This window comes from Magnolia sinica, chromosome 11 (assembly GCF_029962835.1).
Source record: "Magnolia sinica isolate HGM2019 chromosome 11, MsV1, whole genome shotgun sequence".
NCBI lineage: Eukaryota > Viridiplantae > Streptophyta > Magnoliopsida > Magnoliales > Magnoliaceae > Magnolia > Magnolia sinica.
The window spans coordinates 31160087-31177378 of NC_080583.1; the positions used below are offsets into that span (position 1 = coordinate 31160087).

Sequence of the window (17292 nt, forward strand, 5' to 3'; positions counted from 1 at the left end):
AGATGGAGCTTAGGAAGTTTTCAATGGTGAAGTTTTCTTTCCCCAATTTTCCCTCTCGTGTGATCAACTTGAGTTTTGGATACACCTAGTTTTAGCATGTACTAAAATGAGCTCCCAAAACCGATGGACAGGGTGGATTTCTCACAAACACCTCCATGGCCCCACCTAGCATCCTTGCGCAAGGAAATTCATGCGAAAAGCTTTAGCAGGACTCTCGAAAAATAGATGGGCAGCGTGGATAAAAGACGCATATCATGGGAGGGCGTATCTACCTCCGTACCGGAGGGGTCACTACCGAATCCGAGGCCCTTTTGGCTCACCAAAATTTTGAATGGAAACCTTCGTCCTGGATGTACTCGCAGTGGGCCCCACGAAGGCTTCACCTTATGAACGGTAAGACGGTGTATAAACATCGCAGTAGGCCCATGAAGGCTTCACTGGTGTGTGTCCCCATCCCCCACTGTCCTTGTAGTGTGGACCACTTGGTTTTTTATTTGCCTATTTTTGGTCCAAGAGGCTAGAATAAGCTAGAGAAAATGATGGACGGACTGGATTTCACACAAGCATCACCGGTGAGCTCCACAGAGCTCCACTGGTGTCCATAGTATTACGCTTGTTTTCAGTTTGTGCTTCTGGGCCCATCGTTTAATGATCCAGGCCGTTGATGTTCTTCCATCATACATTGAATGACCATGAATCAATTTTTATTTTTATTTTTTTTTTCTTTTTCTGATTGAATGATCCTGGACCCAATCTTTGGTTTTAACAGAGATGAACGTGCGCCATTGCTTCTTGTTCTCTTACCCGTCCGGTTTGAAGGCTGCCAATGGAAGGTATAGGATTTTCCCATAGAGAGCCCCACGACCCATCTAATAGATGGTCCAAAGATCAACGGTCTGAACCACACAAGCATGAGTTCCATGGACCGCGGATTGAGTGATGACATTGCCATTACCAACATCCCTGGTGGGGGCTCACCATGATGTATGTGTTTTACCCAACTCATTCGAGGGCCAAAGTTCAAGTGGACCACATTTCCGACAAAACCTTCTCTCCCATAAGCCCCTTGAGGTGGGTTTTAAGAGCAGGGTTTATATAAGGGACTCCAAGTGTGTACACACACACACACACACACACACATATATATATTAGAGAAGTGCTGGTGTTTTTCTTTTCTAAATCACATTTCTAGGTGATGTGTGTGTGTGTGTGTGTGTGTGTATATATATATATATATATATATATATATATATATATATATTAGAGAAGTGCTGGTGTTTTTCTTTTCTAAATCACATTTCTAGGTAATGTCGATGATATAAGAGCTCTAATCATTCTCCTGTGAAGAGTGCCAACGTTCTTTATCCCCTACTCATGAATACAGTACTCTTGGTCAAGCATGAGTAGCTTCTTTTATTACTTTTATTTACATTGCCTTACATTTGTTGCTGCAACCTCTTTTTTCTCATACACTCTTATTGTATCTTTATCTTTTATTTTATTTCTTTACTTTCAAGTACTACTCTAGAGCTGGAATTGTAAAAATTCCAAATATCATGAAGTAGATACTGAAAATTTGTACGGGTAAGGAAAGGTGCTAACTCTTTCTTTCTCTATAAATATAGCTCTTACTTAGAATCTATGGACATAGACCACAAGTGGAAGTCACTAAAATTCAAATTGTTCGTCTTGACATTTAGGTCATTGTGATCCAAAGATACCTAGATTAATGTATATTCAAAGACTTTGGCCAGTGCGGACTCCAAACACATCATCATCCCTCCATGAAACATTTCATTCCACACCTCTTCCAATTGTCATCCGGCAGGCTCTAACCGATCTGTCCTATAGGGACACTAGAGATGTCTTGGGGAGTCATCATTGATTTATGTTCTTTTAGCCATAAACATCCATCAAGAGATTTTTTTAGCTAGTCAGGCTCATAAGTGGTTTTAAATGTTTGAAGGTTTTTAATTGTTGATCTTTTATTTTAACCGTTAAAAGTGTTTTATCATGCTTGATGGATATTTAATTGTTGATATCTTATGGTGTGCGTCTTAAATGCCATGGAATTTTGGTCAAAAGTGGTTGTCACTAGACAGTTGAAGGATTAGGTCAATTTAGGTGCATGAATAAGGTAAGTTTACATACTTTTAATAGTGGAGGACATATTGAATTTCATATGGATGGGGTGCCCTCATCTAGGATTCATTGTGAAACCCTGATTCCTCCTTATTAATAGATCAAATCCTAAGGTGAATAGAGCATAAGAGATCTTACAGGATTCTTGTGCAATTTTTAAATGAAGATTTTTTTTTTGTTAAAAAATAATTTACAAAATGATCTAATGATCCTTGGATGTCCCCGCCCTATGTATACCCATTGTAGAGAGAGAGAAAAAAAAAAAGAAGGAAGACAATAGTTGAAGAAGAGAAAATTTTCTCTCCACTCCTTGATCAGACGCCCACACGTGGTGGCATCCACCAGTTGGACAAATCTTTGTTGCGTGCACCCACCCTACCCTAAGCATACATAAAGCTCTATATTCTCCTCTTTTCTGGGATATCCAAACTACTTCAACGATCACAAGGCATAAATTTGTAGTAGTATCATATACATTGAATTTATGCCTTTTTTATTTATTTATTATTATTATTTTTTTTTACACACACACACACCCCACACATTCACGCTGATGGAATTTCACCACCTATGGGTACTTGAACCCTTGACCGGGAGTTGAAACTCTTGAGAGTCTACCACCCCACACACTCACATTGAATTTATGCCTTTTGGAACTTGATAATATTTAAAAGAGAGTATCTTAACAAGTTTTTTAAAATCTTAAAATTTATAAAGTTCTATGTCTGGATTTTTTTTTGGAAAATTAACCAACTTGTCTTAGAATAGAACATATAATTGAATGAAGCGGCTGGCGAGTGGAGGACCTCTTTATCGTACCTACCTCCCCAAACATAAACTATGTACATGGCAGTACTCTTGGAAAGATAGAATATCACCTAGCGTAAGTGTTAAAGAAAGAGTTCTCTTTATTTGTCTCTAGGGAATATGAGAGTAGCCACATTGGCTATCATAACCAAGTGAGAGTTATGGGTCGTAGTTCTCAAGTGTCATGTCCATTGAAACAAGTTTGGGCTACCTGTGATAATATTTTATGGGCATTTTGTGTGATGGAAACCAATGATGAGTTGGGATAGATAGTATTGATCATCAGTTATCTTTTAACATTTCCTTACCCCACATAAGAGTGTGAGGGTTTATCATGTTTGCGGATTCTTATGCTTAGGCCTAACTAGACACTTACATTGGAAGATTGTACTGAGTTTTTTATCCAGGACACCCATCATGTCCAACTTGCATTGACCTGATCATGTACTATCTTAATTTGACTAATCATTTAATTGAAGATGTATGGGTGTTTCAAGGTCAGTGCTGTGTGCATTGTTTCATCCCTAAATTTATAATTATGATTCACATATGGATGTTGTTGAGTTTATATGTTTAAGACATGGTGCAACTCACATAATCTAATATGGGATCTACTATTTGACACGAAATGCTTTAGTGGGTTAAATTCGGATTGTCCATTAAATTGTTTTTAACTGGGCTTGATATTTAAATGGTTTTATGTGTTTTCACGATTGTCTTTAATCATTGATCTTTTATTTCAGTATAAAGACAGGTTTTATCAAACTTGATTGGTATTCGATGGTTGAGATCTTAGTGTCCATCTCTTAGACTTACATGAAATTTATGGTCCAAGAATGGATACCACTATTGGTGGAGGGATTTGGTCAATTTGGATACATTAATAGGCAAAATTACATTCTTCTGATGTACGGCATAATAAACCTTGTGCAGGTGACAAGCACCACAATTGTTGTATTCCTATGAAAACCTTACTCATAAATAAATCATATCCCGAGGAGAGAGAGAGAGAGAGAGAGAGAGAGAGAGAGAGAGAGAGATCCTTGCCTTGTGCACGTCCCTTGCCTTGTAGTGAGGGGCTTGAGCAAGCTCTTGCTTCGATCTCTTTGTCAGAATAGATCAAGAGAGACCTACTTTAAAGAATTAACATCGGCCTTTACACGATCAAGGGACACAAATATAAGAAAACAACTCCACACTTAGTTAATGTATTTTGAAATTTGATTGCATCTACATGAGAACCTTATTGATTTGAAAATCTAGAAATTTTTCTAAAGTTTATGTTTTCCCATCTTTCAAAAACAACCCATAAAAGTGGTATTATAACGGTCTCATCATAGATGTTAATTGGTTCCAACATTTTAATCATTCCAATAAGTATAGTTATTTGTGCTTGTATTTGTATAGATTTAAGAGGTTTCCCTTAGAAATTTATCTTTCAAATTTTTTTCCCAAATTGATGTATGGATTGAAAGATCATTAAGATTCAATTTATCATATTGCTATGAGTGGAAATTGAATTAATTGTTAATAATGGTGCATAGAGACTATCCATGGTTTCTTTTTTTTCCCTCCTTTTATGAATATTGTGGTAAGATGATAATGTGTTTTCATGAAATCGAATTATTTGATAGTTATTATTAATAGTTGATTTGAGAATACAAGTTTTAAATGGATGTAAAAGAATCGACAGCTAGGATTGTTTTCAAAATCACAATTAGCTGGGAATTATGTACATTTTGTTAGATCTGGATTTATTGTTACAACCATTTGGAGAAGATCCAAGTTAAGCCAACTAGTCATCAAAGGAGAAACTTTTGAAACTCACATGTTAGAAGAGAAAAGAAGATTGTATTGGATCATGTGTGTGGGACGCCCACAGTAGGGATGTGTTGACGCCCATAAAGAGGGATGTGTAAATCTCTCTCTCTCTCTCTCTCTCTCTCTCTCTCTCTCTCTCAAGGTGTGGTTTGAACCACGAACCCTTTTGCCGCATAATCTTCGATGTCGATATAAACAAAGAAATCATAACTATTTGTTAGGGGACCATTGCAAGGGAGGCATAGATGGTGACTGAACCGCGTTACTGATAGAACTTCCCTCGGCATTATATTGTGTCACTGTAGGTGTTCTTTCAATAATGATGCCATCAACCGATGCATGGCGTCAGTTTAGTTAGTCATGTATCTGTTAACGTTCTTAGTTTGAATATGGAACTTCTTGACTTGGGTGTGCACCAACTCCACTTGAGCTCTTCTATATTCCTTAACATATTGGATACTCAGTTGCATGTCTCACGGTGCGACCGTTATCTCTTTAGGAGAAACGGTCAAAGAGGTCGAGGCCCCTTCATGATTTCTAGTATTGAGTATCGGACTACTATTACATTCAGCGTTTTGAGGGCCACTTGAATTGACACGTCCTCAATTGGAGGTAGTGCAGTCAGTGTGGAAGGATCATCCCTAACAATTTGATTACTCCTTCTATTTATATTTTCAATTGGTAATGTTGTCTCGATAAATTAGAGACAGGGTCCCACCGAGCATGCCAAAAGATGTTGTGGTTCGATGTATAGATTCGGTCATGTGATAAATGTTGGCATGCCAAAATTGAATGTGCGGCTCAATTCAAACCGAACAACTATGACTCCAAGCGCCAAGATATGCAAATATGTCGTATGTGACCAAGATCAAATAAGATTGGTCACATATTCAGTCACTTGCACAGCGTTTTAAAACGATAAGGTGATAGTTAGAGGATAAGGTTCGTCCTTTAAAAATGGGTTACACCTTTGTTTTTCATATGAAAGGATTTTTCGATACAAATAAAAGAACAACAAAAAGAAAATTTTTACAGTCGGTCATGAAGACAGCTCTAAAACACCTTTATGGATAGAGAACTTTGCTTGATACTTAAATTAAATCTAACATATAAGCGTAGACTCAAATTACAGCTAAAGTTTAATAGTTACTTGATTACCGCTACAAATTACAATAAGGAATAAAAATAACAGGTAAAGGTAAGGATTACATGAAGAATGTAATTAGTAGGTAAATGTAAAAGGATTACACTAAGAAATATAAATAACTGATAATTTGAAAGATAAGCTTGGTTTAGTTTGGTATAGTTGGTATGAGACGATTTGTTTTGCTGAATTCATTTACTATTTATAGTCTTAACTTAGCTATCTAGATGCTTCCTACATTCTTACAATTGTTATAACTGTTTTAACACTATTTGACCTTTTTTACTTCTCAACTTGTTATTTGTCTTGTAACAACTTTGGCACTATCACTTTTCACTCGACTACTTAGTGGATGGCGTAGCATTGCTCGATACACACCAGCTGTATTACCACAGAATCCTTTCCATATACGTCGAAGATCTTTAAATACACTACGCAAATCCCTCCTGATTACATATAATTCATTCTAATTGGCTCTCATAGGAAATGGCAACAATAGGGATGAACACACGAAAGTTTTGTATTAGGATGATATTTATGCCTACAATTTATCCGAGTATTAATAACCCTATGGACAATTTGGATAGCCTATAAACATAGTGGTCGGCTTCAGGAAGGTTTCAATGGTGAGCATTTTTGTTTCCACCATTTAATGTGTTTGCACCTATTTTCATCGCCCTGATGTGGACTAATAGGAGGATGCCACATGGAGACACTATGTGTTTGGCATATGCGTAATTCATACTCGCACCTTATAGACACCCCACCTCGAGCCGATAAGCTTGATTGAAGCTGAACCCCGATCCTCACCCTTAACCCTAAGCCAAACCCTAATCCATACCCTTAACCTTAGTCCAAATCCTAAACCCGGATCCAAACTATTAACCCTAGTTCAAACTCCAAACACTGATCTAAACCTAATCTAAGCTCTAGAATATTAATCATAAACTTGGTCTCGAACCCAAACCCTAGGAAAAACCTAACCTACAAAGTTAACCCTCTAGTCAACTCACCTGTCAACCCACATAGCCTACCCAGTCAACTCACCCTGCAAATCAAACGCATTTAAAATCCCAATTTGGAGAAGAGGGGAGACAATAAGGCAGCTTCAGAGAGCCAAAGTTGTCCATGTGTATAGGAGGAACCTCCTTCTAAAGCTAAAGCAAAAAAGGAATGGTGTCCTTTCTACCTATTTCATGCATGTGCAAAATCTGAAAATTACTCCGATGCTCCTCCCTTGAGCTAAAATTACACCTTATTCCATTCAAACCAACACATAAGACCTTGCAATATAACAATCTCAAATCTCAGTCATCCAAACCATTCTTAACCTCAAGCTTTGCAAGAATTATCAAAAAATCAAGCCGAAGGGTTATAAATACCCCCATTCCCTTCACATTTTAATCATCAAGGAAGAATCCACTTTCATTTCAAGCATTTTCACTCACCCCTTAACCCCTTAGTCTACCCATTTCATCCCTCCACTGAGGAGAGGAAAGAGATATCAGAAAGAGTCCAGTTAGGTACAACTAAGTCCAGCCAAATCCAAAAACACCTAAGCCATCCAGGTGTTGATTTAACCCCTCTTATCCCAACCTTTACGACACTACCGTCTATCCAACCATTTTATCTTCAGTTAAGCTTCATTTAGCCATAGCATTTGCATAGCGCAACATTCACCTCATCATCCAGCACACTTTGCACTAAATTAAATCAGAAGTATGCTTTGAGACTTGCCGATTTAATCGGATCTTGTCTAACAGAAAACTTACCAATTACTTCACATTTTATCACCAGCATTGCATACATTCATATACAAAAATTAAATCATTATCCTCAAGAACAGTCAGATACTATGAAGTAAAGACCGTACATTTGTACAGGCAGAACGGATGCTTAACACCTTCCCTCTCTGTAACCACGGTCCCTTACTTAGAATCTTTGATCGTAAAACCGAAGAGTCATCTTAGGGGTTGAAATCTTCGAATTCCTACCCTAATGTTTCTATATGGTCTAACCAAGTATAGAAATGGAGAAATTAGCTAGTGACGACTTTGGTCAAACATAATCACTCAATCACAATGCAAAAGCCCTCGAAAGAGGTAACTCGTGGAGAAAAGTGGCCCTCAAGTCAATTCCGACTTGGGATCCCATCATCCACGCATTCGAAAATATTTACATTTGATATTCCTTTGGCATTACGTATTTTGTCATTAATGCGACAGTACAGACTTTTATCAGGTCCTTTAAGGGGATGAATCATCGCATGTCACGTGCCTACAATTAACGTGCCTATTAAATGAGACAACGTGCTTGGCACGTCTATAAAGACTCTTTGAGCGAGCGCATCCTATCTCACAACTAGATATGATCTCATCTGTGAGGTCGTCTCTCACAATCCTTCTAAAATGGGAGACTCTCTTAGAGATGTTTGGAGAACTAGTAGTGATCTAGAAGATTCTGAAGACTAATAAATCGAATCGACATCCGAGCTAACCCATATATGGTCTCAAATCCGAATCATAAATGGATGGCTAAAGTTTTATCAGGTTCTATTTTACATGATGATCATAATTAAAAGAATAGAACTAGATCCAACCTGGTCCGATAACCGATTGGGAACAGGTGTCAAATCTCATCTCACTTCATCTCTTCCCCTTAGGGATGGTTAAATGTAAGAGGTGGTTTGATCCGAATTGTCCAACACCTTGAAGTTAACAAGGTGGGCCATCAGTAGAGATGTTGATTGGCCATGATCGATCCAAGTCTAGTCCTTGAGATTCCCAAACTTTGGCCTAGTTGCCTTCATCGAAGAAACTTTGGTGGTCTCAAGACTAATCCAAAGTGGGTCACGAAGATCTCTACGAAGAATCATCTATGGAAGAAGATTTGAGAAGTCAGTGAGTCCAGAGCCCTCTCTCCAATGCAATTCCTGGTTTGCTAAAAAAGAGATTACGTATTTGAAAAGCCTGCACAAAAGATCCAGAAGCCCAACTAGGAGCTCCTACCGCCTCAGGAAAGCTATAAAAGGATCACAAGAAGAAGAGTTCGATGTCTTATATCAAGCATATCTACATACTTTTACATTTGCCTTACTTTAATGTCCATCTTACTTTTCTTATTTTAGTTCGATATTGCCCAGTGGCTCTCATTACAGTACATTTATCTTAGGAGTAGATTAAATATCTACGACCTTAAGTTGCTAGGTCGCGATGTTCATCTAAGTTTCGATTTAATTGTTGATACCCCTGTCATATACCGCTAGCCACCTGCCTCGATCATCTATTGCGATAGGCGCATCATGCACTTATTTTATTTCTCGCTTTTATTTATATATGGTTGTAGAGCACGATAGTTTTAACAGAGTCAAGTTATTAATAAAATCGATCCTGTTTAGTATAGCCTTTATTTCCTTATGTATAAATCTTCCATTCTCATTGAGAAATACCACACTAAAGCATTGGTATAATAATTTTTTTTTTTTTTAAGACTAACTACTACCCTTGCACAAATTGCTGAGTACAGAGCACATCAATTGATGGTCAAGAGGATCCTAAATCCCGATCCAATCTCTAATTTGTCTATCTCAGCACGGGTGCACCAACAATTCAGTCAAGAGAAGAAAACTTCGAGCAAGGCAGACTTTGGCATCCCCGCACAATCATACATGCATACGCACATCCTATCTAGGCCCTCAGTCACACGAGCAACTATGACTAACCGAATTGAGGGCAACATAGCGTGGTTTCCCGCATAAGTTTTGGATTTGTCCTGTCTTTAGGCTCTTATCTTTTTGTTGTCTCGAAAAACTGATGGACCGAGTGGATTTTTTACGGGCATCTCTATGTCCCCACAGTTTCTGCCTACAGGAACTTCCTGTGCCGAGCCATGAGCAATCTGCGCCCGCTAAGGACCCTAGACTGGTGCCTTCTGCCTGAATTGCATACGGTGTGCTCTATGGGCTTTACATCACCGTGATGTATGTGTTTAATCCACATCGTTCATCCATTTTAATGGTGGGCGTTCGATCACCACTGCTTGCCCTAAAATGATATGGAAAAATGGCTGGACACAAACGTGACGATGGGTCACATAGTACCCACCAGTAGCCACACCCCCATTACAATGCAATTTTAAGGATATATATATATATATATATATATATATATATATATATATATAATAACACTTTATTAATAAAACTTACATTTAATTATTCTTAAGCAACCTCATTGAATCTTCTGGATCGCTACTAGTTGAAAATTAGGAAATACCTTTCATCAGGTGGGCCTCAAGTCTGTTCAAGATGAAAATGAACGGCTACCCTTGAAAACTTCCTGAGGGTCACAGAAGTTTTGGATCAAGCTGAAATGTGTGCTTTCCCATAATCCAGGTCTGTGTGACCTTATGAACAGCTTTGATGAAAAATAAAAAAATAAAAAAAATCATGGTGGGAACTAGGAAGGTTTCAACGGTGGACGCCATTGTCCCCACTACCCTTTGAGACGTGGTTCATTTAAGCTTTGGATCTGCCTCGTTTTTTGAATTCATGCTTTAAAATGATGCAGCAAAATGAATGTACGGTGTGGATATAACACATGAATCTAGGTGGGGCCCACAGAACGTTGCCAAGTAAACACAATACGACCAGGCATTTTTGTCATTTTATGAAAAAACACGACGGAAACTGGAGAAAACTAACCGAATGAAATTATCTAATTATCTTGATTAATGAGGTAGCTTCATGAAAAGAATTTTAGAAGGCACCAGGATGTGAATACTGTATTAATCAGGTAGTAATTTTTATAATTCCCCCAAAAAATGGAGCAGCATGGTCAGTTCTGAATGCTGAGGACTATCTAATCATTCCTCATGTACTACATTAGTGAAGAAAAATGGTAAGAGGTCTCCATGTATGGGCCACGGAAAAATGGCACATTAGTGAAATGATCTTTTGATTTTTGGACACAGCACCAACGGCTTAAAAAATAAAAAATGGTTGTCAGTGAACGGAGAAAACACTCCAAATAACGGTCCGTAACAAGAGGAAGTTAATGGCTTTCAGTTAATACAAGTAGGGCCAAGTTTCAGTGATCTAGACCATTGGTCTATTGGACCCACGGCAAATGGACCATGGTATGAAGACCTCTCAGGTCTAAAGATCCTAGCCACTAATATCAGGCCATTTCAGTTGAAAGTGCACTGTTGCAGTATCTCTTCTTCACTATCCGTTGAAGTTGGGCTACCTTGTATGTTTTACATATTGGTGGACCGCACCTACCAGCACGATATTAGCTGTTCTAACTTGGGTGCACCCCACCGTACAGCATCATCGATGAGAAGGCATCTACTGTAAGTTGGTTATGACCATAACAGTCTCCACCCACTATTTTCTTTTTCCAGATCCAAAAATGCAAAGTTAAGAGAAAATTTTATCAGGATTCTCAGCCTAATTGAACTGTGCATACCATACAACAGCAAAAGCCTAATACATACTCAGCTCTTTTATCTTCTATTCCAAGTCCTTTCCTCTTCTTCTTTTTTCATTTTTTAAAACCAAAAGTCACTAAAAGGAAGAGTTCAATAAATAGGGATTTAACAAAAAAAAGAAAAGAAAAAAAAAGAAAAAGAAAGGAAAAAAAAGTGTATTTTCATATTTCTTCTTGATCTCTGATCCACTTGGTGGCCACCCATTTCTCACCTTTAAGCACTGGGCAGCTCCCATGAAGCGATGTCTGCATATACATGTCAAGGAAGTGTGAATTAGATAGAATATAATACACTGACTAGCGGTTTTCCTAATCTCACATGGGTGTATAAGGTGGGCCCTCTAAAGGCTAAGTCATGTGAAACCACAGTATCAAGGGTGTGAGAGCCTAGATAAAGTAGGTCTCAGTGTAGATAGCCCAAAAATGCAGGCTGGTCCACTGATCAGGTGGGCCAGTCTACGGAACAAATTCATCAGCTAAGGAAATCTTGCCCAAGTTATGGCCCATATGGTCAACCATGATTTTAACATGGGCCAATTACATAGTGAGATCTATGCGATGGAATGGGTCGGATATCGAACAAGCATGTAGCATCGGTGTTTATTGTTGCACATCGATGAGCTGCCTTTCTACGTGGAGTTTGCAAAAATCTACTGACCTATATAGAGCCAAACTCCACTGACATATATGCCAGTGCCAGATGAGTACCACAGTAAGAGAGGACTCAACGGCAATAATGTGAGAAGGAATAAATTGTAAGGTCATGATGGTTTAATGTCCTGATGCATCCAGGTTGTACAAGTGGGGTTACTGTTCGGAGATCAAGACTATTGACCTTGGGATTGGGGATGCCTGAAAGACTGTAGCTATCCAGTCTTACACCTTTCTTGATTGTTACTGTATTTTCTGATACATATGTTTTCACATGTGAGATTTTGCCTCTTTTTTTTTTCCTGGATTGTTACTATATTTTCTAAAACACATTGTTTCACAGGTGCAATTTTCTAGTTATACTGTATTTTCTAACCAAAGGTAGGACACCTTTTACCTTTTTCTGGACCGTTATTGTATTTTCTGAAACACAAAATGTTTTCACAGGTGCACACAAGCACACACATCACATGTTTTCATACGTTAGATTCACACACACACACACACACACACACACACACCACGGCATTTCCACACACAACATTACACATTTCCACACACGAAGATCGCACCTTCTCATAGCTGGGATTTTCTACTACAGCATTTTCTAATGAAAGGTGGAGTTTTCCAGCATCCCCCACACATGGCAGGGCCCGTTGGAACAGTGAATCATAAACCCAACTATTGTGGACTGGGCACATCAAACATGTCTTGATGGATTGGTACCTTATAATTCCTTTAGCATAATTCATTTCTTGCTGTGTAAGTCATTGGTTTGTTTAATAATTCCCTAGTATAACTCATTTCTTGCTGCCTAACTCATTGGCTATCTTCAACCACAAAAAAAAGAAAAAAAAAAGAAAAAAAAAAAAGTTAGTAGTTCTACTGCAGTATAATTTCCCATTTTCGTTTTAGCAAAAAAAAAAAGATTAGATAAGAACCAGCAACAATGGATAATTGCTGCAGGCAATGCGTTCTAGTTCTAAGAATACCTAATGCAATAGAACAGACGATAAAAAAATTGTCAGTGTTGGTGACTTCTTTTTTTAATGAAAATGGATCCCATTCGAGTTTGTTGAATATGACATAAATAGGAAGATAAGATGATACCTAATTTCTTAAAGCTTGACATTTTTGACATGAAGAAAGGATGCAAGTGCAATGCTTGTGGTGACAAGAATGGTGCTGGCTTGGGCTGTGTAGCATGGATGTTCAAAGCACTAAGAGAATAGGTTCTGCATTCAGAGCAGCTAGCATGGCCAATGGTAGTCTTAGCACACTCTAAGGGGAGATCTGTTGAATTCTCTAAAAGATTATTTTGCTACTACAACAAGTCTCTGAATAATAATCAAGTTAAATTGTTACTTCAGCATACATGGGCATTCATTCTTCACAGATGAATGGAAATAATTGCTTTAGATATATAAATTCAAAGAAACTTTAGTTAAATGCTTGGATGGAATGATGTTACTTCGTTCAAGTTTTCCACATAGTGAAGCTCACGTCTTGGTGGCACATTATTTTGCTACTACAGCAAGTCTCCATAATATAGTCAAGTTATTTCATTACTTCAGCATGCATACTAACCAACTACAGCTACACATTGAAGCGTTACGAAAATGAAGCATATTTCAGCTAAAAAATGAAAAATATGGAAATGTTGAATGCCTCATAAAATGATCATGTTTATGTAAAAGGATGACACGAGGAAAGAAAGGACACTTACCTGATCAATTGTTCCATTTGGAAACACCGAATAAAATAGAAGACCATCCCCCTGGCGTGGCCTCACCTTCAAACCTATACATTTTTTGTAATCATAGCTACCATCCATATTCATACCATTCTGCACATCAAAAGGAGTGATAATTGCTTATTTTAGCAGTAAGAATTATTAAAACAGAACAGAGTGGTGTAGCTATCCTAATTAGCTTACCTCAAAAGGGAACATGGTCTCCCCACCTTCCTCGACATCAGATAGATATAACAAGAAGGAAGCTATCTGCATGAAAAACAATCAATTTTGATAATGAGTTTGTTGGGTGCTGAATATAATTCATAGTAAATCTGAAAATAATGCAAATAACCGATTTTAGTCGAATCTTAAGCAAAACGATTTGAATCCCAACCTTGAATCCCTTTTTATATGAATCCTACCATTTACCATTCAAATCCCGATTTACTATTCAAATTATACTTGTTCTCTTATAGTTTAAGCTTCACCTAGCTTTCATTGTTACATTTTTAAATTGGTTGGCGCTTTAAGTATCATTTAGAAAAGGTAAATTATTTTATTTGTTCATTATAAGATTAAATGATATATATTCTCTTCAACGATAAATTGTGTAGCTTTTTGTGATTTCTTACTTCTTAACTGGTCGAAACACACCAAATTGATGTATGACTTACTTGTAATGTTTTTATGGATGGTTACGGTCATGCTTACTTATATGTGTTATGGAATAATGTTTAGATATCAAAATATCTTTTTTCGTCGATCTACAACATCAAAGGTCACTTTTCCACTGTGATTCTACATTCAAGAAAGGGAACAAGAACATGAATTATTAAAGGACCCTTGTATGTTTTATTAAGGGAAATTTCTTGAAAGACAAAAAAATAAAGAAATAAAAAACCTTGACACTATCATGACATGATTTTACTTGGTGCACATTGATGGCAAAAGGAAAATTGATGAGGTTTTTATTTTTATTTTTATTTTTTTATTTGATTTATTTATATTTTTCTTTTTTTCAAAAATTTAAAGGAAATTGTTAAAAATAAATAAATAAATTACGATTTACAATACAATTTGCAATTAGATAAAATTCAACCCTACAACGATTTGCGATGCGATGACAGTTTTGACAACATTGCAAATAAACATGATATATGGATTTTTACTTAAACTTTAAACTTTACATGAGTCCATAGTCCATACACCATAAATAAGCAAATGTTGAAAGAGAATTGCAATGGTTCATTAAATGATCCTTGACCCACAGAATTATAAACAACTGCAGAAATGAAGTCTAACACCTAATGCAGACCAAAACAATAAGTAATTGAAGGAGAACTTGTCCAACTCTTTCACAGTGGTATTTATTTTTCTAACAAATAATGCTCGATGGTTTTGGGAGTCCGAAGGAATTCTTCTTCTTCTTTTTCTTCGTCTTCATCTTCATCTTCTTCTTCTTCATCTTCGTCTTCTTCTCCTCCCGCTGCTATTCTTTCTGCTTCTCCATCTCCTCCTCCTGTTCTTTATGCTTCTCCTCCTCCTCCTCCTGCTGCTTCTGCTTCTGCTCCTTCTTCTTCTTCTCCTTCTCCTCCATCTTCTTCTCCTCCCCTTCTTGCTCCTCCTCATCCTCCTGCTTCTTCTCCTTCTCCTCCTGCTGCTACTCCTTCCCCTCCAATTACTCACCCACTCCTCCTTTTGCTCCTCTTCCTCCTCCTGCTTCTCCTCCTCCTCCTCCTCCTCCTCCTCCTCCTCCTCCATGTGTGGATAGGTAAGCAGTGCTCGAACCCAAACCTCAATGTTGAAAGGCACCCTGTCTACGGGCCTCAAACACCGGGATATGTTGTACCTCATCAGCAAGCATTCACCTTGACTCTGAGGGACCAAAAGTAAAGAAGAAAAATATCATATGGTCCTTGAACAGAGCGTAATGCTGCTGTATTGATCTCAGCTTCTTCCATATATACCTAGGAGATCAATACCTCATCAAGAATTCACCTTGACTCTGAGGGACCAAAAGTAAAGAAGAAAATATCATATGGCCCTCAAACAGATCACAGTAATGCTGTTGTATTGATCTCAGCTTCTTCCATAAATACCTAGGCGATCGGTCAACACATCGCCATATATATGAAATGATCTTGCTTGGTCAATATATCCTGCCACCTTCACCTTTTGGTGGAAGGGCTTGGAAACTTCATGAAGCATTGAGCAAACTAAACATTCCGAGCCACTAGCTACATGGTTCTGAATGTCAGTATTGGTCGGCATATCGACCTGGCGGAAAAATGATACAATACTGCATCGCATATCCGTATCGGGGCCATATCGGTCATATTTTAATATATATCTATATATATTTGTATTTTGGTCATGAATTCAATGGTACATCAGACCATTCTTTGATGAGAATGTTGTCAAGTGGTTTGACTTATTGAAGGTCAACTAAATGGGCCCAAATTGAACACAAATCGAGCATGATTTGGAAACCTAGGGCCCATCGCATTGAAATACAATAAAAGAAAATGAAAATAAAGTGAAGGTACCATTACATTGAAATACAACAAAAGAAAATGAATATATATATATATATATAAGTGAAGGTTTACCCTTCTTTCCAAGGTGTCCCGTATCGGTATGGGTTGGCGTAACAGTGCCCTCCGAAACCGATACGGATATGGGGGCGTAACAGCGATACGGGGGTGTAACGGACTGTAACGGTGCAAAATTATTTTTTTTTTGCCAAAAAAATATGAAAAAATATGGATTAAATCCAGAATATTCTAAGCATTCCAAATATGCATTCATTTATAAATTGGAACATGTTTATGGTAGTGTAACGGTCCACTCTTTGGTGAGAAGTTGTATCGGACTGTCTGATTAATTTTTTAACCAGGTAACTTGAATTTGACTACAAAATTTATATATTTAATTTTTTAAATATGTAATTTATATACTTAACATCTTAATATCATTTCTCCCAATGGTTCTTTTAAAAAATGAAATTAAATTCAGGTAGATGGCATTGCCAATTTGGGGCTGTCTTGGAGGACCAATTTATTCTCCAAATCAGCCTCAAATTCATGCCATTTATTGTCATTATCCCACTTATAAATTGGTGGACATTTATTGGATAGTGAATCATAAAAAAATAAAATCAAATCAAAAGGCCCTATTTTAAAAAATAAAAGTTCACAAATTAACAATTAAAACTATTCAAATAATTTGATTTTGGCATTGTGAGTTAGCAATTGCAGTCCATAATTTAATTGTCAAATTTCAAGTTAATATATGTCTCGTGTACAATTTTTTAAGGCTTGAATTAGGAGGGACTCGGATGTAAAGTGCAGCACACGTGTCAAAGTTTTTTGGGCCTCACTCGTGATGAATGTGTTATATCTACACCATTCATCCATTTTGCCAAATAATTTTAGGGCATGAGCCCAAAAATGAGGCACATCCAAAGCTCGGGTGGATTGCACCGTAAGAAACAATAATAATTA

General features: G+C 37.5%; 1 protein-coding gene across 2 annotated transcripts in view; it reads right to left on the reverse strand.

The window, feature by feature from the left end:
* Window positions 1–11534: 11534 nt before the first annotated feature.
* Window positions 11535–17292, reverse strand: part of LOC131219008 (probable prolyl 4-hydroxylase 9) — a 33868-nt gene continuing 28110 nt past the window's right edge. Inside the window, exons 6-8 of one of the 2 annotated variants that reach the window (XM_058213963.1) lie at window positions 13991–14056; window positions 13781–13900; window positions 11535–11649 (exon numbers count right to left, since the gene is read on the reverse strand). In XM_058213963.1, coding sequence (XP_058069946.1) covers window positions 11566–11649; window positions 13781–13900; window positions 13991–14056 — 270 coding nt within the window. In that variant the 3' untranslated portion in view covers window positions 11535–11565. Of the gene's footprint in view, window positions 11650–13780; window positions 13901–13990; window positions 14057–17292 lie in introns of those variants that run through there. The other variant, XM_058213964.1, reaches the window with a different exon arrangement.